Source organism: Artemia sp. Qi Xiang Cuo, chromosome 15, assembly GCF_049724085.1.
Source record: "Artemia sp. Qi Xiang Cuo chromosome 15, ASM4972408v1, whole genome shotgun sequence".
Taxonomy (NCBI): Eukaryota; Metazoa; Arthropoda; class Branchiopoda; order Anostraca; family Artemiidae; genus Artemia; species Artemia sp. Qi Xiang Cuo.
Genome location: NC_142808.1, coordinates 57,012,340 through 57,038,285, shown reverse-complemented (window position 1 = coordinate 57,038,285; position 25,946 = coordinate 57,012,340). Strand labels below are relative to the sequence as shown.

The 25,946-nt window shown below is 34.8% G+C and overlaps 1 protein-coding gene across 3 annotated transcripts in view; it reads right to left on the bottom strand.

The window, feature by feature from the left end:
• Nucleotides 1–25,946, bottom strand: part of LOC148943895 (zinc finger protein 704-like) — a 120,816-nt gene that overhangs the window by 47,904 nt on the left and 46,966 nt on the right. For all 3 annotated transcript variants that reach the window (XR_016142990.1, XM_089101638.1, XM_089101637.1), the window contains exons 4-5: nucleotides 21,697–21,786; nucleotides 11,756–11,886 (exon numbers count right to left, since the gene is read on the bottom strand). Coding sequence is in view for 2 of the 3 variants with exons in the window: in XM_089101638.1 (XP_088957764.1) it covers nucleotides 11,756–11,886; nucleotides 21,697–21,786 (221 nt within the window). In the remaining variant the exon portion in view is untranslated. The remainder of the gene's footprint in view (nucleotides 1–11,755; nucleotides 11,887–21,696; nucleotides 21,787–25,946) is intronic.

Here is a 25,946-nt window from a genome sequence, read left to right as displayed (position 1 = left end):
TAAGCAAATGGTTTAGTAGGGCTCGAAGAGATCTATCGATTGGTCCACTCAAAATGGGCTTATCTTCAATTCTGACCGAGTTATGAGTTGTTCCAAAAGGGCGTAAAAAAAGAGCGTAAGTCTCTTATCTTTTAAGTAAAAAACAATTCAGCAATTTGGACATTTCCAGCGAATTTCGATAAAAAAGTTAGCTAAAAATCAATCTTTAAAGTTTCGAGTTTCTTAAATTCTGATTTGTGAGAGACTTTTTCATTGTGAGTTTTTATTTTCATTTTGCTCTCCTGTAAAATCATAAAAAGTGGACTTACGCCCATTTTGCTTAATGCAACAGAATTGCTTCCTTAGATTTTGAAAAATTTTTGTGTGTTCATTAAAAAAAAAATACTTATTTCACTAACTCTTATGGCAATTAGTATTTGAACCTTTCGAAATCCGATTTTATTAAATCCTTTAAAACCCTTCCTTGACGCTTATTGCTTTTACTGTGTATTTAGTGTTTTACTGTGTATTTAGTCGCTTTTTAAGCATTTTTTTTATCATGTATACTCCACTTTTTTTACTTTAGCAGGTTAAAAAATTAATTAATTAATTAATTAATGATGCTAATTATCTTGCCCTAAATTTTTCTAAGTCCAGTTTTTTTTTATTTTTTCGCGTCATTACATGATCTTGACTCGCTATACATTCTTTCATGTGCATGTTTTACTTTTTCTCAGCTTCATGGTGACCTCCCCCGGCCCCTAAGTATCCCGCTATCTTTTACCTCAGATCAAAATAATTATAATCTTCGCAATATGACAAATCATGTTCAAGTTCCATGTACTCCTTGCATAAGGTCAGGTTTTAATCCTCTAATGGCGTGTCATATTGTTTGGAATAAGTTGCCTCAATCACCTCGAGGGTGCCACTCATTCGGCTTGTTTAAAAAAATTGTTAGAAATTCTTTGGCTTCGTAGAAGTTATTTTTATTTATGTTTTTATTTTTTTGATTATTGTTATTTTTTTAGTCTATTTAATCTAATTAATTAATTTAGTTTATTTATTGTATTTTTTCTAAAGTTTTCATTTTATCTGTATTTTCTTTTCTTCTCTTTCGTGTGTGAGTAAGTGATCATTTTAAGTTTTCTTTTGTTTTTCATCTCTGAGTAAGCAACTCATTTGTCTTCCCCCTTCTTTACAAGCCAATGAGCCTTTGGGGGAATAATAACATGTAATAGTGTATCTGTATCTAATGAAGAATAAATCTTATCTAACTTATCTTGTAATGAAAAACCAAATATTGTTTTTCAAAAGCCAACTTGTCTAAGTCCAGGGGCGCAGCCCCAGCATTTTTATTGGGGAGGGGCGAGAGGAGTCCGTATCCGGATAGTCAAAGAGCATGGGCTATATAAGTTTCTTCTCCAAATCATGGGGGCACTTGCCCCTCCCCCCGAAAAGACGCCCCTGTCTTAAGTCCACTTGAAAATACACTAAAGAAAATTCTTCATATCCAAGCACAAATCCGCTGCAGCACTTCAAAAAGCGCTAGTGGAACTTTTTTGTCAAAGGTGTATTAAAAACCTTTCAAAGGGTATACTTAAGGTATTATTTATTCAATGGCGTAGCCAGGGAGCAGCAAGAGGGCAAATTCTTGTCTCCGGTGGCAGCATCTATTGAGGGGGCCATTTAGATAATAAGCAAGCCGTATTTTTCATAAAAGATTTGTCAACTTATGTTGGTAAGGAGGGGTGGGGGGTAAAACTCAAATTACCCCCAGATGCTAAGAAAATAAGTACACCTGTGTATACATAAGATGTATCTCAGTAAACACATTTTGGTAACATCTACTAGTTATGAAACGTTATACAAAGTTATGGAACTAGTAATAAAACGCATAAACACTTTATAAAGGTGTATTTATTATGAGTGAGATATATTGCGTATACTGTTTTTTCTTTTTTAAAGATACCGCGTCTTTGTCGGTTGAATTTTCTTATCATTTAAACAGAATTTATTCCTATATTAAATTTACATTAATTGAGTTTTTCTGCTTCCTAGTTTTGCTGTCTATTTAAAAAAAAGTCGACCCCCCCCCGCTCAAACAAAAAGATTTTGATGCTCCTCAAGAAGAAAGCCTGGCTAAACTACGCGTTTTTTTGCCTAGGGTAAAACAAGGCAGAGAGGCTGCACTAATTCAAAAGGTTTTATGGTTCCCCTATTAAATTAAAGGTATTTTAAATTAATTTACATTAATATATACAATGTTATATATCATATCAAATAGAATTTTTTATTTGAATTCATTATATATTAATTTTACATTAATACAGCCAATGAAATAATATTAATTTTATAACAAATTATATATTAAGTATAGTTTTGCAGTTATAATTTATTTAAAATTATAATATTAATAAATGATTTTATATATTAAAACATATACATACAACTCAATTTTAAATTAAACATATTATTCTCGATCAATTATTGCAATCTGTGTTCCTATATCGCATTTGAGTCTCACGATAACTCTGAAGATAATTTTGAGTTCTCTTCTTAAAATGCAGAAATAGAGTTCTTAGCTTTTGACACTTATATTGGGTTTGCTTCATCCTGAAAGCTCCATCGCCCTTCCTTTGCAAATAGCTGTTCGTCAATGACAACCGAAAAATACACAAACACTTATTCGCTCTCCCGTAAATTTCATTTTATTTATTTTTTATTATTTGTTTATACTTTTTTTTTTAACCAGATGATTCGTACATTAAGGCCAAAACCTGCAGCGATTTGTTTCATAGTTGTTTGTTTTGTTTTTTGTGGAATTGGTCACATAGGTATCTGATCAGTTCATTTCTAATCTGAAAGGCATGATCTGAGGGGCATGAAGAGAGATGGGAACTGATGCAATACCAAAGGGGCGTAGCAGGCTTATGGATGAAACTTCGTAATATATCAAGGGCGAATCCAGGATTTTTTTGTTCAGGGGTGGGGCGCAAAATAGGTTGATCCGGTAAACTTGCGTTAGGATCAAGTTTAATTAACGCAAAGTTGCGTTAATTAAGTAAAGTACAATACTTTACACTACGTTAGGGGGTGGGGCCCTCGCCCCTCCCCTGGGTCCGCCACTGTGATATATTGCTAGTTTTAACTTTTACTTCATCAATTATTTGGCGATAACATGTTAGGAATACAAATGTGCTTTTTTATATCCTGTGAGTATGAACAGGGTTGCACATACATTTTAGACTGGACTTGACCAAATTGGCTTCAAAAAATTGTTATTAATAATTCGAGCAGGATATTTCCTGACACTTTTCGGTATAAATTTTCATCTTTAGAGAATATCCTTGCTGGCTGCATAATCAATAAGTCGTTTCAATGGTAAAAAAAAAAGTAAAATTGAACTTGGTCAGAATCTCTTCTAGAAGATCCCATGATGGAAGTCTTATGGTGGGAGCCTTCTGGAAGGCTTCCAGAAGGTGAATCTTCTGCTGAAGAAGATGAGAAGATGGAAGAATCAGGGTGGAAGCAGTGGGGGCTCTGGCCTATCTTGCGTCCGGGGAAAAATCTTAATAGGTGGCCTTATTTCCCAGAAGCTTTCAGGCCAAATTTTAATAACATTTTCATTTATTACCAAAATTTGGCAACTGCGTTCTATGCTTTATCTTAATAAAAATAGATTTTCAAAATTAGAAAATAATTGTAACCGTAAGATAATTTATTGGAAATACTGTGCCCCTAAAATTTCTGCATCCAGGGCAAGTGCCCCCCTCTTCCCCTAAAACCATCTCTGGGTGGAAGGCATCTAGAAGACTTCTGGAAGGTGAATCTTCTGCTGAAGAAGATGGAAGGATCATGGTGGAAGACTTCTGTGGAAGCCATCTGGAAGGCTAATTGAAGGTGAATCTTCTGCTGAAGAAGATGGAAGGATCATGGTGGAAGACTTCTGTGGAAGCCATCTGGAAGGCTAATTGAAGGTGTTTCTTCTGCTGAAGAAGATGGAAGGATCATGGCGGAAGACTTCTGTGAAAGCCATCTGGAAGGCTAATTGAAAATGTATCTTCTGCTGAAGATCGTAGAATAGACTGGACAATCCATCAGGCTCACGGAAACTGATGATAGAACACATTTTTAATGATTACGGTATCAGGTATACGGTTTGCAGGGAGTTGCCCATTTCCGGGTTACCGGTGTACATCTTGGGGTACCGCTTGATCTACCCCACATGGTACACTTCTCACCAAGTGCTATAACCCTTTGCCATACTGTACCTTCTCATAACATAAGCGGTTCACTTTTGCCACGCATGACATATGCCACCAGGGGTACACAGTTTTAAAAGTAGAAAAACCTTCCCACGATTTCAGAGCATACACATATACAGAATTTTTTTTCAGGAGTGGGGGTGGCCAAAAAAACAAGCTTCATTTGAAAATTGAATGCGGAAAGACCAGAAACTTGGGAAAATTTATGGTTTAGGGGCAGGCCCTAAGACACTTTCGTGCGCACATCTCTCTCCGTGTGAAAATCTCAGCATTTTCCTTAATTATTACCAACAATCTTTTGCTAGAGACTATCTGGCATTTTTTACAAGTTATCTTTTTCAAGGTCTTGGCTAAGCCACGCCCTTTAATTGTTATTAATTACGCAATCTGCCATCAGTTCTCGGGTATAATTCAGTAATTTTATTAGCGTCATACCCAGGGGCGTCGTGGGGCAATAGCCCCCCCCAAAATGCGCAGGCAAAAATTATTATATACCCCATGCCCGTTGACTATCCGGATATGGACCCTCCCCCCCCCCCCCGAATAAAAATGCTGGAGTTTCGCCCCTGGTCATACCTTACCGTAAAGCCAAGGGCGCATCTAGAATTTTTTCAGGGGGAGGGGGCTACAAAAAAAGTTTGGTTCTTAAGTGTTATCCCAACCACGCCCGAGAAGTTTGATCTCTTTAAAACCGTTTTTTCTGTATGCACTCTCAAATGATCAGCTTAGCTTGAGCGAGATTAACTACTATGCAGGTAGGCCTATATTTTAATTAAATATTTAACCTATAGAGTTTGTTAGGTTAGATATTTAATATAATGCAATCTGGGCGGCCTGCTTTCCATAATTCTCTGTTCTAGTTTCCATAATTTTGTTACTAAAGTATTATATTTTCAAATGCATAAGAAATTTGTTTCTAAAAATCACATTTTTACGCGTTGGGCAAAAATTAAGGGAGTTCATACCCTGTAACCTTCCCCCCCCCTGGATACGGCCTTGCTTAAAGTATAGATCTTGGTAAAATTGATAGAAACGCGTGTTTTGCAGATTGGCAGTTCGAAAGTACAACATACCGAGTGAACTAAGTGGATTTTAGCCAATTATAGTTTCACGCTAATAATGTAGATCCTATGCGGTAAGTCAAAACATGTTATGTGCTACTTCTTGTCAAAGCAGAATTTATAACTAGCCCAGCGCTTCAAAAATCTCCAAATTTTCCAGGGTTTCCCCAAATGTCTCGCTAAAAAATTGGGTTCTCTGGAATTCCACCGAGAATTACCCAGTCGAATTTGTATTTTGTGAAGTTAACGATTTGTATTTTGTGCGAGTACATTTGTGTATTTATGAGGGTCGTTTTTTTGGAGATTTGTGACAACCCAATTTACTATTAAGGACCCAAAATAAATCTGACATATCGGAAGCAAGGGCGAATCCAGTTTTTTTTTCGGGGGGGGGGTTTACTAATTTTTGACTCAGTTTTCGACTAATTTTACTGATTTTTACCTAGGTTTTACTAATTTTCGACTTATTTTCGACTCGGTAAAATATTTCGGGGGGGGGGGGGGGTCAAACCCGGTATACCCCCCCCCCAGGATACGGCCTTGTCGGAAGTACTGCCATGCTATTACTACCTCCTGCCTTATTATTTTTAAGTATTTTTCGTAACATTACCAACTCCCCTTATGGGGTCAAAAAATGGCATCGAATCATGTTCAAGGCATCGGATCATGTTCAAAACGATGATCCTAGCCCGTCTAGGAAAAAAAGGGATTCTAAAATATTTTAACTTAAAAGTGTTTCGAAGAATTACTTTTAGCAGTTGGAATTAGAAAATATTAAACAGCCGATGTAATTCTGACCAACAATATAGCGCTGAATTACTACTGAAAACGTGGAGTAGACAACTGAAACAGTTCAGCGTTTCCAGCAAAATGTTTTTACTTCATTTTAGTGCTTTCAGAAATCTTCCCAGTACTTTCAGGTTTTCTTTTGTTGTTCTTTTTTTTCAAAATTATCATATTTGGGGCAGTATAAAATTTTCGTCATTGTTGCCACACTGAACCATGAAAATAAACAAGTAGAACCAATTCGTTAAATTCTACTACTACTAACAACTCACCGCAGCACCAAGCTGCCAAAAGCCAACAAAGCTACGCACGCTCCTCCGCCATCCCAATATTTTCGAAGCCTCCCTCTTTAAACCCTCCCAGAAAGTTCTCCTTTCCCTCAAATCGTTATTTGCGACATCCTCCCACCCGAGCCGCGGAGGGTGGGAAGTGCAGTCTCCGTCGTTATTTGGTTCTTAACATTCAGGTGGGGGGGGGGGGTCTTCCCTTACCCTTACCTGTACGACAGATATACACGTAGGTTCGTCTTATAACTTTATATAAGAGCAAGGGCGTATCCCGGATTTTTGTTCAGGGGGGGGGGAGGGGCTAGGAAAAAACTTAAAAACGCATCAAAAATCACTTATATGCATTTTCGTTAGGTTTTTACTAATCGAAAAAAAATTGGGTACGAAAGGTCAAACCCAGTACCCCCCCCCCTCTCCTGGATACGGTCTTGTATACAAGTGGGAATTTCCCGGCAAAAAGAAGAAAAAAAAGTAACCAGCTGATAAAATCCTGGCCAAAGATATCACATTGAGAGATAGACACTGAAATTGAACTTAGCAACTGGAAAGATATTTGGCAAAAAGATTATCGTGCTGAAAAGCCAGAGCAAATAAATTTTGCAACTTTATTGCGAAATAAAAACCCTTTGTCTAATTAAGATAATATTGTATAGTTGATTTGTTGTTTGGAATTCTTAGATACGAAAAACAAAACAAAAAGGAAGCCTATAATCCATTTTAATGAATTTATGCAAGAGAATTGATGCAAGGGGCTACGTACTATATTTCTCCATATACACAAGGGTATAAAGAATACAAAAGATAAGGAGGAATTTTCTTGTTTTTTGGGGGAGGGGGGCAGTAATACAAATAATTTATTCGATGCTTTGAATACTGAATTTCCCAGAGATTTCTATCAATTTAAAATTTCAGAGGAATCCGGGCCCTGAGTCTCTCCCCTTGCTTATGCTCTTGGTCCAAGATACTTTCTTATATTTTTCAGTATTTGTGTATTATATAGTACCCGCTCGAGTTTGGATCTACATATCAAACAATAACCAGCTTATACCTGTCAGTATTTGAAGAAAATTAGCTTAGGCTTAGTTGAAATCTACGTTGTAGATATATTTTTATTAAATATTTTATATATAGAGATGACAGGGCCGTATCCATCCAGGATTCTTTGGGGGTGGGGGAGGGTTTTTTATCCCCCAATTTTCTGGGGGGATAAAAAACTTAAAACGCACCACAAATTTGTTTACTCATTTTTGTTACGTGTTTGCGAGTCGGACACATTTCCGGGGGGGGAGTGTCAAACCCCCACCCCCCCGGATACAGCCTTGCGAGATGGTGTTTTGGTTCAGTTAGGTATTTAATTAATGCGTTCTATGCGTCCCCCTACCATAATTCGTTGTTATAATTTCATAATTTTGTTACTAAAGTACTGTATTTCATCATATTTTTGTATATTTCATTAGGATTAACCTAACTTAATTTCTCGAGTGTGTACCTTATAATAGGCCCCCACAAGTACCTAATTTTTTCAAAATCTTGAAAATATTAGATGTTTTTCAAATATCTCGCCAATTTGAACTTTTTTCCTAATTTATCTTCTCCCTCCCACCCCCCGAAACTAATTCCCTGATACGTGACCGATATCCAGCCGGAAAATAGTCCAATTTCTCTTTTGTCGTGCGTAAGACGTTCAGTCAGATTAAATTCCAATAATTAACTGGCATCCTTCCAAAATAGACATAAAGCAGAGAAATGGATCACGAAGCTAGGGCCACCTGTATTCCAAGGGATAAGTAAAACAAAACGATCAATATTGCTAATGGGTCAATCTCTTTCCAATATAGGGGAGGATCTAGCGTTATTTTTCAGAAAACAAAGAAACCACGTGCTTTTCTCTTCTTTCCCATAGCTGCGTAGAAAGAAAAATATCGATTATTGAATGCCGCAATCAAAATTGTTATATTTACAAAAAAGTTTGAATCTCTGTTGAGTAATAAGTAAAACAAGGAATTTGGATTTAAAAATTTGAGAGGATAAATTTAAGACTGATTAGTGGGATACACGGCAGGATAAAGCTCTTTATCAATCTACAAATATATACATATATATATAGCTAACCAAATTGAACAGATTAAAAAAAGGTGAAGGTTTTTTTTTTAACAAATGAAAATACTGGACGAACAATGTAAATACTACAGGAGGACAACCGCATCCCTTCTTCAGCACTATCAGAGAAATTGAGCAATTAGAAGAACATACCATATATCAAAAAGAAAATAGAAAAAATCACTTTGTTCCTCCAGTATTTTCATCATGATTATCCATTTACATTTTTGAGTTTTGTTTTGGTTATGACAGGTTAGTATAATTCAAAAATTATCTAGCTAGGCACGTACACAAACATTTTACCAGAGGGGGTGAGGGGGCAATTAAAAAAGAAATCGCTTGATGCTTCTAATAGAAATTTTCTGAGACTAAAAAAAGGTAGGATTTCCGGGGGTTGATCCCGTGGCCCCCTTGTGTATATACCTGTTAATAGCATTTTCATGTATTTTTGTGATTTTGTGGGTAGGAAATAACTCTACCTCCTATTCTTGCAAAAGCATGCACTCTTCTGAATTCTATCGGTTGTTATAAGTGATGCACATATTATCTGTTCCGCTAAAAATGTAACTCTCAAAAAACTCCAACATAATTCAGGCCCGTACGAATATATTTTATATTCGGGAGGGGGGATGGTTCTTATGCACTTTATGGTACCCACCGTTATTTATTGTACAAGGAACTACTAAAGGATACCCGTTAAATGCGTTTTTAAATAGAGAAATGGAATGCAAAGCGTGGTTTTCATTGAGTTTACAATATTTAAACTGTTGTTTTTTGGGGTTTAGGGGGGGGAGGTGCCTAGGTTAGGTTATGTATTTAATATATGCAATGCTCTACCCCCCCCCCCCCAAAAGTGCAAAAATATAGCCCAAATTTGTTTCTAAAATATTATATATTCATCCTATTTTATTATACTTCATTAGCATCAACCAAACTTGACTTCTTTCGTGGGTACCATAAAATACACGAGTACCGGGGGGATAATACAAAACAAACACTATTTGATATTTAGAATGAGAAATGGGTACTTATGTATAATACGAGAAACACTCAAGAAGTGAAGTTTGGTTAATGCTAATGAAGCTTAGATTAGGTTACACTTCTAAAGACGTTGTTTCTCGTAAGAGTACAAAGTCATTGTGCGTTCATTGATGCAGTGTTTTGTTTTGGGCCCCAACCCTTACTCCTGAAAAAATACAATTGCCTGTTCTTCGGCCCTTGGCAAATCCCAAATCGTAATTTGAACATCCATGGCGAGACACTATATTCTATCACTATGCATTGCAAACTAATCGCTTATTGTCCAATCTGATCTTCCCGATCCAAATTCTCGAGTGTTTCTCGTATAATATATAAGTACCAAGAAATGTCCAAAAACCAGGAAAAATGTTGTATTTTCTGGGCCCACGCCTATTGCCCCCCCCCCTTTGTTTTAAGTTCCTGGCAGACGTGCCTGCTCCAGTCATTCCGTATATATATATATATATATATATATATATATATATATATATATATATATATATATATATATATATATATATATATATATATATATATATATATATATATGTATTATACTTTATATAAATATAATTGTGATTATAATTCTTGGAAAAAGCGGAAACCTAGTGTCTTATCAAAGTCATTTCCTTCCTTCAAAAATGACTCAGTAAAACAAAAGAAATCAATTTTTATATTCTCAGCAACTAAAAACCTGATTTCCGGTAAGAAAATTTATGACTAATCATGGATCAACTATACAGATTTTAATAAATTATATAATTTGACATGCGATCGCTTGTCCTATATTTCATTGAAACTTATCGAGTCTTTTTACCAAGGCAAGCACTTTTTTTCGTCTAAAGGAGGGGCATAAGACAAACAAAATATAAATATATTTTTAATAGTTAGACCAGGGGAACCAATTGGGGGGGGGGGGGGGGTAGTTTCCCTTCCCATCCCATTTTTTGTTTTTTTTCATTCTTTAGTATATATTTTTTCCAGATGTGTTTTTGGTATAATCCAATTTTTTGTGTTTTCATTAAAAAAAAAAAAATGTCCCAAATTTTGAAAAATACCTTCGTTTGTATCTTCCTTTATAATATTTAAAAAATTATTTGCCCTCTTCCCAGATTTTTTGAATTGGTGCCATTGAGTTAAACCAAACTTCCTCGACCATCGATTTCAACTCCTCTAAAAAAGGAATCTCGGTTAGACCACTCATTTCTTGCCAAAGGTTAAGCAAGGTACTTCGGTATTTTCATTCAAAAACTTTTTTTTTTAAATACCATTTTTTTTTTAAATCTTTAAAAAAAAATCAAAATATATTCCCTTTCCCGACATTTTTTCTGAATCAGATAGACCTAACCCCCTTGAATGAAATGATTTGGATCCCTCCCAAAAAGATATCCTGGCTAGATCCTTCATTTTATGCCCAAAGTAAAATAAGATATTACGGCTGCAGTAATGCAAAAGGCGTTATGTGGCGCTTTTTTTGTCAAAGATATTAGTCAAAACCAAACTTATTTGAAAAGAACATGCTCGGTTGATTGGTATACGTAATCCATGCCCCTATATTTTATTTAGATCTAAGCAATTTTCTCACTATGCTTTATATCTCCTAAAGTACAGAAATAGTTACTGTTCTATTAGCTGGAACCCACGCGATATATTATATAGGGAAGATGCTTTAGAAACTAGTCAAATGGGTTTCGTTCAATAGGGAATTGGATTGCAAACCGTTGTTTGTCATTGCTTTTACAATATTTAAAGTTTTGTTTTTGGGGTTTAGGGGAAAAAAAGGTACCTAGGTTAGGTTAGGTTACGTACTTAATATACGCTATGCTTTACCCCCCTCCCCTCCTAATGTGCAAATATATAGCGAAAATTTGTTTCTAAACTATTATATTTTCATCCTATTCTGTTCTATTTCATTAGCATTAACTAAACTTCACTTCTTGTTTGGGTTCCAGCTAATACAACAGTATTGTTTTTTCACTCTTCTGAAACGTTTGTAATATATAACATTCGGTATCCAGGGCCTTCAAATGATAGAAAAGTAGGGGACTTTTTGTTTTCTTTTTCCTTTTTTTCTTAATGAAGATGTAAAAAGGTCTTTTTCAAAAGCAAGGTCAGGGGTATTTTTTCCCGATATTTTTAATGAAAATACCAAAAATAGATATTTTAAAACACCTAGGGGGAGTCTCCTCCCAGTTAGCTACCTTTAACATACCCTCCCCCCTCCTTGGAATTACTGCAAAAGAGTATATCAACTTACTTTGCGTCCAATTGAAATTATTCCATTATCAAGTCTCTCATCCTCACTTTCGTCGCTTGCACCTGACTGAATACAATCATCACGTGACTGAGTTCTTAAGGGGGGCGAAGGGGTTGGAGTATTTCCAAAATCTAAAATTGAATCGCGATTAAAGACAAAGAAACAAATAGTCGGGATGGGTAACGACTTCAGAAAAATTCATTTAGGGGCTCAAATAATTTTGAAACAGCATTTTTCGTACGGATGACGTCAAATACCCAGACGACCAATACCCTAATGGGTTTGCTTTCTGCTGTGAAAATAAAATACTATGAAATTTAAGTTGCCATGGAATATGCATATATATATATATATATATATATATATATATATATATATATATATATATATATATATATATATATATGTATATATATATATATATATATATATATATATATGTATGTATATATATATATACATATATATATATGTATATATATATATATATATATATATATATATATATATATATATATATATATATATATATATATATATATATATATATATATATATATATATATATATATATATATATATATATATATATATATATATATATATATATATATATATATCATATATATATATACATAAGAGTTTGCCCAAACAGTAATTTGTGTCCAACTGTTCTCTACTAATTCCAAGTCTTCTTAACTTTTATCAGATTCCTGTCCCATATAGAAAAACCACTTTTCCAAGTTTCCATCTTTTCTAGTTTTAAAAATTGTGCCTTAAACCTTGACTTTGATTGGTCAGTCAAGAAATTTATGCTTTTGAACAAGGTTCAACTCGAGAAATTACGAACAGCGAACGTAATTGGCGCTGTATTCGTGCATAATTTTGATTTTATCGACAGGTGTGACTATAATGTGGCACGGGCATGAAAAAGTTCACTCGCAAAGCTAATTGAATCCAACCAGAGAAAAAGGAATTTCGGAACTTCACCAGTGAATGTCGACATTAACCAGATTTCGGACATTCACGGTAACATATATACATATTTCAGCAATACTAGCTTACCCATCACGCGTTGTTGCCATCTCAAAAGGAAAGAAATTCAAGGAACCCCATTCCCCCGGAAAATCCCTCACTGTGGAAAGCTCCGAGGAAAATCCCCGCGGGAAAATTTTCCCCATATATGAAATAACGATCGTATTTTTAAAACTAACCATCGGGCGTTGTAGGATAATTATTATTCAGATAATGTGGATTAGGAAAACAACTGTCAAGTACTGGTGTTCAGGGGTCTCTAAGTTCAGCCTAAGGGGAAAAGCATCAAGAGGGCCTGGGGTAGGGGAAATTTTGTACCTTAAACCTTTCGTAAGAGTTTACTCAACAACTTCTTAACATTTCTTGGCGACCGAAAGACAAGACGCACGCACGCACATACACACACACACATACACACAAACACATAATACATTTTATGAGGCTCCATCTATGCCATGAGCGGAGAAACGAGTATATGATAAAAGTAAAAGGTACGGAGCTAGATAGAGAAGTAGAGAATTCAATTAGCAATACATACTTCAATTTCCTTAATTATTATAGTCTTTTTATGCATTGCTGTCAAAAGAGCTGGGCAAAAAAATTCGCAAGTTGCCAAAATAATTGGCGAATAGGTGCAGAATCCACACGTTCTTGGCAAGCATATGATTACGTATTCTGGTTGAATTCCGATTTAGTTTGAAACAAAACTAAGGAGACACCCACTTTCAGAAATCATGTACACCGGGTTACGGGTGTCAAGAGCGGAAATGTGTCAAGCAGGGCGGAGCTATGTGGCACACCTAGCATTCTGAGACATACACCCGGTTACGGTGTGGGCTCCCTTAACAAACCCTTAAAGGTCAAATTTTCTTGGGAAAGCAATTGTTTTGGTACGTAATTGTTTGGTATATATTTAGCAGCAGTTTGACCCCCCCCCCCAGAGTTTTTCTCGATTCAAAAATTAGTCTTTTAAACAAATGCGAAAAGTCAGTTTCTTCTTTACCTCCTTTACAGAAAAAACTGGTAAGATCATAGAGCCTTAAAAATGTTTGCCTCAATCTGGGTCCTTCGAATAAGTCTTCGACAAAATTCTTATTCGGTAAGCCCCCCCCCCTTGTTCTGAACAAAATTCTATGTGATCCTATTTCTTCATAATTTTGTTAACCTATTTGTTCTCTACTTGGAAATTGAAAGTTTTTCACTTCATTTCTGAAAGTTTAAGTTTCTAAAACATGTTTATATTTCATTTTAAATGAAAATTTTTACAGTAAATAATATATTTATATATTATTATATCTGGGCTATATATTTGCACATTAGGGGGGCGGGTAAATCACAGCATATCTTAAATACGGAACCTAACTTAGGTACTTTTTCCCCCTTAAATCCCAAAAACCTAAAGTTTAAATATAGTTCTCGGAGTGAGAAACCCTTGTTTATACAGCATCAGATAGGTAATTACGGTGTAAAGGCTACCTGATCATTGCTTTTCTCGAGTCGCATTCTCGCGTGTTTCCCAGATTTTAGAACGGTACCGTTTTTACTTTATTTCTCTTTTCTTTCTAGAATCAGTGGTATTTACGACAAATTAAAATATCTTTCAAATGTCAGATCATCACTGTGAAATCCCGCTCGTGATATGGATGAAAATTGACCTACAAAACCTACGTTTGCATTTTTTTTCTTTTTTTTTTAAAGTCCTTTTTTTGCTAGAAATGGAAAGATGCGTCAAAACGACTTAAAGTGTGGTTAAATCGATATTATTCTTGTCTATGCCCTCTCCTGGTGGAAACATTATAATGAAAAAAAAAATCGCAGTTTTTTTATACGAAGAGAATTTTTTTAATACGAATTTTTTTTTTTTTTTTATTTTATTTTTTAATACGGAGAGAATTTACGTGCTAAGGACTTTTTGGGCTGCTTCCACTTTAGTTTTTGTCTTATTTTCAGCATCATTGTTATGCTTTTTTGCATTAATTTGTACTTGAAATATTAGCGTATTGATGTGTTTTGAGAAACTAGACAAATAATTTCATAATTATTTTCAACTATCAATAATAACCCCCACCCCCTGATATTGTTTCTGCGGCCTTGATTAATATATAACAAAAAAGTGCCTTCTAAAATTCTAAATCTTTGAAACAAGAATTTAGAGCAGTGGTTCTTAACCAATTTTGGGCCATGCCCCAACTAGCCATTTCTAAATCCTGATGCACCACTCATGATATTTCGTTATTATACATCTCTAGGCATGCTTTATTATTAATGAAAAATATTGTCAAAACATACAACGTCAAAACATTGTCAAAATATATAACTTAATCAGGTTTGGAACTCCCTGCCTTCTTCAGTACAGAAATGCCATTCGTTTGGCACTTTCAAGGGGATTCTTAAGCACCATTTTTTTAAGAATCAAACAGAATAGTTTTTTTTTTTTTTTTTTTTTTTTTTTTTTTTTTTTGTTTTTATGTGGAGTTGATGTCCCCTGAATGTTTAGTTTTGTTATATGGTGGTATTCTCTAGGCTATGACTCCAGGGCTTCAGATATGGTTTCTACTTAACTGTAGGTGTTGTTGTCCAATTGATATCTTTGTTAGGGTTGTTTGGATATATTGTATTTTTTTTTCTCATTCCCCCTTGCATACCTGGCCATGGAGCCTATATAGGGGGATTAGGAGTGTTTTGATTGGATTGTATATGTATTGTGGAATAAAAACGCTGAACTCTGAACTTTGCAATACTGCATCACGCATATTTCTTGCTTTTTAAATGCATTTGGATGTGACGTCATTCACATGGACAATGTTTTTTTTTCTTTCAAAATTGAGGTTCTAAAATATAGTCAGCCGAAGGGTGCACGCCCTGCCTATGACATACCAAAATATTGTAACGGGGTAGCCTGCGCCCAGGGTTGGGAATTACGGACTTAGTCTTTGCTTATAGTCAAAGATTACAAAGAAATTACAAATTTTTACAAATATTACAAAGAAATAGATGCCATTTGATATTTTAGATATTGAAAATACTTCAACACGGGAAAAATTAGCATTATACAACCATATGAGTTTAAATGAACCAAAAACATAGTGGAAAACTGTGAGTTAAAATGAAAGCGACCGAATAAATCTGGCCTCCCCCCGACCCTAGTATCCCCCCTCTGAAATGTAACGTCTTCAGAAATCTTGTCAAAACTAAGATAGGCCTACATAATTCAAGCTCCCACAGAAAGAGATCAGTTTTCTTTGATACGCATTTACTTTTATGGTACTATATGGCTTATTTGCCTTTTTTACTGTCATTTTCACTTGACTTGAGAACATTACCTCCAACTCCCCCCCCCCGCCGAGGGTTTTGACGAAATTATGCCATAGTGTAACATACGAACAGTTGACAGGTAGATTGACATCTCAAGTTTTGATCTTTCGCACTTTCACTCCATGGGGATGCTTGTATGCAATAACGAACGCAAGAATTTTTTAGGAGGGGGGGGGGGAATAGTAAAAACAGAAACCTTATTTGATAATTCGAGTAAGAAGTGCCCAGAAGTTCGAAAAATTCAGGATTTCGGTGGGAAAGGGCGGGTACTGAGCCCCCCTCCCCCACTTACGTCCCTGCTTGTGTGGGATTCTTCTTTTAGGCTGTAGATTAGCATTTCAAATTTTGATCTACCTCCCTTCTAATCTCTTTTTTGTTTCAAAATATAAACACACCCACTTCGAGCTCTAAAACACCCTTATTACAATATAGGGGACTTCACGGCTTGGCTTCAGGTTAACATAGCAAGTTTTTATCTAAACACTTGGATATTGAGGTAAGTACCGGCCCCTGAGCACCCTTTTATTGCTGCATATAGGACTCCATTTTTTGGCAACCCCATCTATCTACATGCAGAGAACTATAATCGTAGAAAATCAGATTTTCTAAACTATCTTCAAACGGCCTTTCCATTAGATATTGTCTAATGCGACTTAATGACATTATCGTTTAGATTTCTGAAATTCAAAACACGCTCCAGCTTGTTTACCAAATTCAAAAACCATATGTTTTCGTTTCCGAGGCGAGAAACATGAGTCACGTTGAGAATGCACGCTTTCAAACTCTTTTCTGAAAACATGCGGTCTTTATTGACGACATTCTTTAGAAAATAGAAATGTTTTCTAATTTAAATATTAGAAAACATTCTCTATCTTTTTAAATGTTTTGCTCATTACTTTCTGCTTGAAGTTTTTTAATCAACTGGCAAAAAGGTTTTCTCTACACAGAGGAAAAATAAAGAAGTAAAACTTCATTAAGTTTGAGGGAAGGACCAAGTGTGCCAATTAAGCGAGTACGGACAATTGTCCCCTAGACTTCGATTTTTTTTTTGTATTTTCATTAGAAAAAAAAGAAGAAACAACAAAATTTCCTACCTTGGATTTTGGAAATACCTTTACCTCCCCCTATGTACTTTCGTGAATTAGCACCCCTTTTAGTGGTGACCCTTAAAACAGTCTTTATACGGCCCGGCCCCCTCATAGAACGCTTGAAGTAAAACATAATTAATTTGTTTTTCAATGTATAATAAATTAAAAAGGTTTATGTGAAAGTGGTTGAATAAAAATTTTAGTAAATTGAAATGAAAAAAATTTGTCTAACTACCAGGTATTGGCGTGTGAGATAATACAAGGCAATTTTTTTTCATTTGGGTGATTTGAGGCTATTACTGAGTAAATTAGGGGTAAATGAATCTTAGGTAAACAGAAATACTTTGGAGCAAAAAAAAGTAGATTTATCGAATTTTCGTTATTTCAGTGCCACCGTGGAAGGAGTTCCTTTGGTGGAAGGGCACCCCACAAAATAGCTGGGCAGATGTTGGACATGGGTATACGCTTGAAAATTAACTTAAAATTAAATCTCTTTAGTTTTGGCAGTCAAATTTAGGATTAATGTATATGGTGAGCTTTTTGAAATTGGGTGTAAGTATAGATGGTGTTTGAATACATTTAGTAGTTTTGAACATCAAAGGCATTAGTGCCGCTGAGGAGATTGAAATAAAGGAGATGAGGCGAGATAAAAAAAAAATATACGTTAATAAACAGCTAGATTAAAAAAAAATCACCTTTGTGTTCTTTTTCTGTTTTTGCATAATAAAACCCCCTTCCAGATTTTAAAAATACTTTTCTTCTATTTTCACTGAAGAAAATTGAAAAAAAAAATCCTTAACTCCTCCCCTTCATCTTCGCAAATTTGCGCCCCTAAAAAGGCTCAAAAGCGTTCTACACAGCTCACAATATTCAGACTTAGAACACTGAGATAGTACGAAATTCAATATGACGAGCCCAACGCACTCCAAAAAAAGTAAGATATGACACCCTCGAAAGGAAAAAGAACAAACAGAAATGGTATAAGAAATAAGTTAAAGAAGACAAAACAAAAGACTGCAGGTTATGTCGTTGGTCTTCCCTAAGGACCAGAACAAGACAATTTTGAAAAATGGTGTTTGAAAATAGCACCCATGAAAGGAAAAAGAAAAATATATAAGAAGCACAAGAAAAAAAGGAAAGACCATAATTAATACCAAAGATCAGATATCAGAAAAGCCAAATATCAGAAAAAGACAAAGAAACAGGGTTTAAAAATTGAACCCATGAGAGAAAAAGGAAGCTTACAGAAAAAGTACAAGCAAATAAAAGAAAGACTATAGCTAATGCCAAAGATTTGTCTATAATTATAGGCAGCGCTCCCTCAGGGTGAGGGTCACAAATTATGCCCTGGGGTTATATAAGGTTTTTAGAGAATTATAAGGTTTTGAATTATATAAGGTTTTGAGATGGGACCAAATTCAATATGACGAGCCCAACGCACTCCAAAAAAGTAAGATATGACATCCTCGAAAGGAAAAAGAAAAATCAGAAATGATATAAGAAATAAGTTAAAGAAGACAAAACAAAAGACTGCAGGTTATGTCGTTGGTCTTCCCTAAGGACCAGAACAAGACAATTTTGAAAAATGGTGTTTGAAAATAGCACCCATGAAAGGAAAAAGAAAAATATATAAAAAGTACAAGAAAAAAAAAGAAAGACCATAATTAATACCAAAGATCAGATATCAGAAAAAGCCAAATATCAGAAAAAGACAAAGAAACAGGGTTTAAAAATTGAACCCGTGAGAGAAAAAGGAAGCTTACAAAAAAGTACAAGCAAATAAAAGAAAGACTATAGCTAATGCCAAAGATTTGTGTATAATTATAGGCAGCGCTCCCTCAGGGTGAGGGTTGCAAGTTATGCCCTGGGGTTATATAAGGTTTTTAGAAAAAGCGGTGTTATAGGAACTTAAAAAAGGCTAATTCGATTGGAAACTGAGAGAGCTAGTGCTCTTTTTAATAGTCGAAAGTGATTGAAGGGCAACAAACCCCCCTCTCACGCCCACCATTTCTCCAAACACATCCAATCAAGATTTTGAGATAACCATTTTGTCCGACGTAGTTTAAAGTTCTGGAAATTAGGTTTTTGAGGATGACCCCCCCCCCCTCCCACAAGCCTCAGGGCAAGGGTTATAAATTATGCCTTGGGGGCATATAAGTTTTTTTTTTTATAGAAAGTGGTGTCTGAAAGTAGCCTTTTTTGTTCAGCGTAGTTGATTTCCAGATTAAAAATATATTTTTGAGGAGGACACTCACCCAAAACCCTCAGGGCAAGGGTTTTAAGTTATGCCCTGGGGGCAGATAAGGTTTTTATAGAAGGCGTTGTCTTAGAAACTTCAAAAAGGGCTTATTCGATTGGAAATTGGAATGGCTAGTGCCCTTTTAATAGTCAAAAGTGATTGGAGGGCAACTAGCCCCCTCTCACGCCTACAATTTTCCCGAACACATTCAATCAAAATTTTGAGATAGCCATTTTGTTCAAAGTAGTTAAAAGGTTCAGAAATTATGTCTTTGAGGATGCAAACCCCCCCCCCCCACAAGCCCCAGGGCAAAGATTTTAAGCTCTGCCCTGGGGGCATATAAGGTTTTTTATAGAAACTGTTGTCGTAGAAACTTCAAAAAGGGATCATTCAATTGGGAATTGAAAGAGATAGTGCCCTTATTAATAGTCAAAAGCAATTGGAGGTCGAATGCCTCCCCATGCCCATCATTTCCCCAAACACTTCCGATTAACATTTTAAAAAATTCTTTTAAATATTTTCACTTTTATAACTTTAAGAAATCAAAAATTAATTACGATTTTAAGGAATAAATATCAGCCTATGTATACTAAACTGACAATGCACATTTCTTTTCAGTAGACTCATTTGAATTTTTTTCAGTAAAGTAGAAATTATACTCTGGCTTTTAGAAAGAATGGGGTTTAGAACCCTACTCATATTAAATTCTGCTCGTTCTGAGTTTAATTCTGTAACTTATTTTAATTTCTGTTTTTTTGGGTTTCTTTATTTATTGATACTGATTTGTGGTGGTTGTATGCATGGTAGATTATTTGATTCTAATTATGTTCATTTTTGATTTACTGGAGTTCTTTACTTTTTTTAATAACTTGTTTTGTGGAAAGTTTTTTTAAATTAATTTCAAAAAAGACAACTTTCAGAAACCGAGTTTGAAGATAGTACCAAAGAAAGGAAACTTGAAATCCTGGAAATAGATAAACTTCTCGAAAAATTTGAGTCGGAAAAAATTGAGTCCATATTTTTGAGAATTCACCCCGAGTTCTTTTATTTTTGAGTCTGAGGGAGCTTACGGTTAAACAAATTTCCCCCTGACATTTGAATTTCAGATGCGAGGTGAGACGGAAAACGTCAGGTCTGGTTGCAAGCACAAGTAAGCATGTTTATTTATTTAGTGGTTCCAGCAACTTAGCCTCAAGTTATTCAAACTAGACCCCCCCCCCTCTCTACCCCAGCTATATGAATAAACGAACAGTACTTCATGATTATTAATATTATTTATTTGACAGCCCAACGTATGCAATGAAAAGATAAAACAGATAAAAAAAGAAAAACACCTTACAATAATAAATACTAATGAAATGCAAGACAATAGAAAAGATAATACAAAAACAGATAATCACCTCAATAGAGACAATAGAGAAGATAATACAAAGAAGATAATCACCTCAAAGTAAGGAGGAAGTAAAAAACAAAAGAAATTAAAATAGAGTTAATAGATCTCCATTAGAGCCCATGCATGGGTTAGCTTCAGTAAACACTATGTAATAAAGTTATTATATAAAATGTAATGTAATAAAAATAGTGCAAATGTAAAAAAAAATATGAAAAAAGTTTTTTCTACAGATAGCGTCCAAGCAAAGAAAATGCTTACCCCAAGTGGCGTAAATTCACAAAAATGTAGGGAAGGGGGTGCCAAATGCGTTTGTCAAAATCTAGGGAAGGGTGCAATTTTTTTTTCCTTCAGTTTTCTAATGGAAATAGAAAAAGGGCATTTTTCAATGAAAATAGCTGGAGAAGGTATTTTTTAAAATTTAGATAGGGAAGGGGTAATATAGATGGAGGGAGGGCTGAAAAGTTTAAGGAGGCAATCAAGTTCAAGCAGTTACCGAAGAAGTTTGGCACATGCGTTTAACATTCTCTCTTTCCGCTTTGGATGGTTAAATTGGATAAAAGTTGCCATTGTTTCTTAAACTGATCACAAACAGGTTCGGACAACCGTCAAAAATTTTCCCCTTTTCCAATAAGGAAATTCCAGCAGGGATTCCCCTATTTCTTTACAATTAAGACTTTAAGAAGGGGAAAAAATAGAAGACTTCATTTTTTTCCCTCCTTTCTTGTGAGGGCGAGTGAGAGCAAGGGAGATAGAGTATGTGTGAGGAAGATAGGGAGAGAGGGGAGAGAATGCGTGAGAGACAATATTATGGATAGAGAAAATTAAGCTTTTGGCGGCCTTTTGTAAAAGAAGAGGGAGGTTCTCAACTCACCGTTAAACCTGACAGCACTTTTCCAAGAAGAAGTGTCACTGCTCTCTGATGGCGAAGAGGCATCGTCTGTCCAGCTTTTTGAGTAGGCAACTAAAAGATTAAATAAAAATTAGAAAAATGTTCACAGGTTCTATATTTCATCATCCTCTAGTTCGAACGTTTTATGGATTTATTTCCGCAATAAAAGATTAATTTCTTATGTTTGTTAATACTCAATATTTTAAAATCATTTCGTTCGTGTCGTAAAGAAATTTTATTTTAATGATTTTCTATTGTCATTTTGAGCGAGTTGCTCCACGTCTCCTTATCATAAATTAGGTATTATTAAAGATTCTCGGTTATTTATATGTATAAAACTGAACTTATGTCTCCCCCCGCCCGTGTAAAATTCTCACCTCAACAATTCCCCGCTGGATAGTTTTCCGCACATGATTGTATTTTTGAATTTTAAGTTACTTGAAAATTAAATTAGGATTATTAACTTGCCCATCTGGCGTTGTTGGATAATGAATATCCAGAAAATGTGGATAATATGATATTTGAAGGGAAGGAACTGTCGAGCATATAGGTTTAGGGGGGTCTCTAACTTCAGTCAGCACTAGAAGTATTAAGGGGACCTTGGGGAGGGAGATTTTATACCTAAAACCTTCGCAAGAGTGTACTCAACAACTTCTTAAAGTTTTTTGGCGATCAGAAGAAGAGTGCATTAATGCCTATAGTAAAGAAACAGACACACACACACACACACACACACATATATATATATATATATATATATATATATATATATATATATATATATATATATATATATATATACACACACTACTACTACACATATATATATATATATATATATATATATATATATACATATACATATATATATATATATATATATATATATATATATATATATATATATATATATATATATATATATATATATATATATATATATATATATATATATATATGTATATATATAAGTACATTTAAAAAAAATAAGTACATTTTGATGGTTATCAAATTAAATCATTTTTTACGGGGGGTACTACAAAGGGCGAACCCAGTGGGAGGGGGGTACTGGGTTTGGACCCCCACTCTCCCCCCGAAATGTTTCTCCGATTCGCAAACTGGTCGTATAAGTGGAGGTAAAAAGACTACTTCTCATAGATTACTAAAGAAAAATATTTCTCTGACTCGTAAACTGGTCTAAAAAAATTCTTCCTCAAAAGTATTTTCGGTAGCCCACAACCCTTCCCCCCCAAAAAAATCCTAGATACTGCCCTGGGGACTGAGCGCCTCGAAAAATTATAGAAAGAGGTATATATATATATATATATGTTAAAAATATCTGGCTATAACTTTCATTCACTAATTTTTCGGAAAGTGTACAGCATTCTGAAAGTTATGGAAGTTTTAATTACGACGCATCGATGTCATACGGTGGGCTAAAATGGAAATAATTCTAATTTTGGATTCGTTTCGGCTGAACAGTTCTTCATAAAAGGCGTTGACTTGCATTGAAAATACTCTATACAGTAAACCCGGAAAGTTTTGGTGCTTCCTGTAATAAACCTGTTCAAAACATGGCATGCATTATATGATGGAATACATAAATTGAAAATATTCACTGCGCCTATTTTTATAACTAATGGTTTACAGGAATTGCTTCCACTTCCAGCGATTTTTCGGAAAGTCTATGGAATTCTCTGTCTATCTCCTGACTACAAAGACATCGAAATTACCGAAAATCCACAGAAAACCCTTTTTAAGAGTCAAAGTGATCGGAGGGCAACTAGCATCCCCCCAAGCCCTTTTTTCCCAAATACATCTGATAAAAAAATTTGAGGTAGCCATTTTGTTAAAAATAGTTCAAAGATCATATAACAAAAAATCCTTTACCTATGGCCATTTCGTTAAAAATAGTTCAAAGGTCAGATAACAGAAAACTCCGGTGTCGACACAACCCCCCAAGGCCCGGGGACAGGCATTGAAAGCTATGTATTGGGGCCGTATATAACTTTTATGAAAGGGATGCTCGTATAAGCTTCAGAGAGGGCTCATTTGAATGGAAATTAAAGTTCTAGTTCATTTTCTCAGATTAAAAAAGATCGGAGGGCAACTAGCCCCTCCTACCCTCAATGCCTTTGGGTTTATCGGATGGATAAATTAATACGATAAAGGTATGGGGCTACCATGTGGTCGAAAATAGTTCAAACATCAGATATAAAAACTCCAGGGTTGACACAACCCCCAGGGCCCAGGGACAGGCATGAAGTTATACAGGCATGAAGTTATATCTCTGTAAGTTATACTCTAGGGGTATATATGGTTCTTATAAAAGAGATGTTCATATAAACTTCAGAGAGGGCTCATTTGATTGAAAATAGAAAGTTCTAGTTCACTTTTAAAGCGTCAAGAGAGACCAAAGGGCAATTAGCCCCCCCCCCCTTCAACGCCCTTTTTCCTCAAACCCATCCGATAAAATTTTGAGATAGCCATTTTATTAAAAAAAAGTTCAAACATCAGATAATAAAACTCCGAGGTTGACGCAAACCCATTTCTTCACTTTGATATTGTTACTTTGATACCAGTTTTGATACTTGTATGAACATTTAATTCTTTTTATAAAAAAAAGTTTGATTTTGAAATAAAGAATTTTTAAAAAATCGAAATTTTTTGGAATCAAAAACGAACAAAAATTAATTAAAAAACAACTTTCCGAAAAATAAGTTTTTCAAAGAAAAGTAAAAGCCATTTTAAACTTAAGCCCAGCAGATACAAATAAATGTTAAAATTCAAACTCAAAACGACCAGAAATTATTATTAATGGATAAATGAAACCCAAAAACGAACAGAAATTAAATAAACAATCATAGCAAAAAAACATACAACAAGTAATAATATAAATGAATAAATAGATCTAAAAGCGATTAAAGCTTTAATTGAATACGATAATCATGCTTAAAACGAAAAAAAATATTTTGACATTGAATCAAAATTAAAATACAAACCTAAAGGAGATTACATAAATAGTCGATTCGGACAAACACACAATAAATATCAACGTAAATAAACAAATAAATCTTGAAGCAATCAAAACTTAAATTAAATATGCACATCAAGCTTAAGACGAACAAAAATCACTACAAAAAAGAGTTTGGGTATCACCTCCTTCTCTAACTGTAAAAGTCTAACACCTGCTGAGTCATTGGCACTTTACTGAAAACTATATGCGTCTTGAAAAGTATAAACAACATCAAATTGAATATTTGCTGCATAATGATATTAATTGTTGAAAGGTTCTGCGGCATAGTATGAAAGCACCTTTACACATTGTCGTTTTCCATATTACACCTTTACATCTTTTTCTTACACATTACACCTTTTCATTATAAATTGTTTCATTTTCTGTTTGGCAGAATGCCCTCTCCGAAATAAGCTCCTACATGCATGCCTGGTTCAGTTTTAAAGTGATCTGTTTAATTATCTTTTATTTTTTCCTGACTCTATATTTCAATTGACATATTTTTTACTGTAAATAATATATCTTTATATGATTATGCATATTTACATACGACAATTTCATAGTTTTTCATTTAATATACATGGCCTATTTATTTTTCTTAAATTTCATGTTTGCCAGGGGGAACCAATTACTAGGGGGATGGATTTTTAAACATGGGCTACTGTATATACCCCCCCCCTGGGGATTTTCAAAACTAACAAATTTTTATATATTCAGTAAAAAATAAAGCGAAAAGAAATCATTGCCCTACCCCAAATTTTTATGAATTGGCCCTACTAATTTTCCCTCCATTAAACATTATTATCTTCCATCTTCCCAGAGCCCAGTTACTCTGGGTTCACACAGAAAAGACTATCCCCCTCTCCCAAGAAATATTTTAGGCGGTGGGTCAAACAGTGCCGAGACATTTGGAAAAATTTAGAATTTCGAAGGGGGAGGCCCCACTCCCTGGCCGCACTTGCTCTAGGTTTACATAGCCAAAATTAATGCAATGGTCAACATAGTGAAATGCATCCATGAACAGTTGTAATTATTGTGATGTTCAAATAGGATTGTCTATAAGCACTTGCTTCTTTTTAATGGCTAAAATTTTCTCACGGCAGAACCTATCAGGTTCTGGCTTAAAGTTTCACACAGGAGGTTTTAAACAATCAAGTTTTAAAAGCTTATTTGTCTCTCCGTAAACGAAGAGGGATATGATTGGGCTTATTGACTT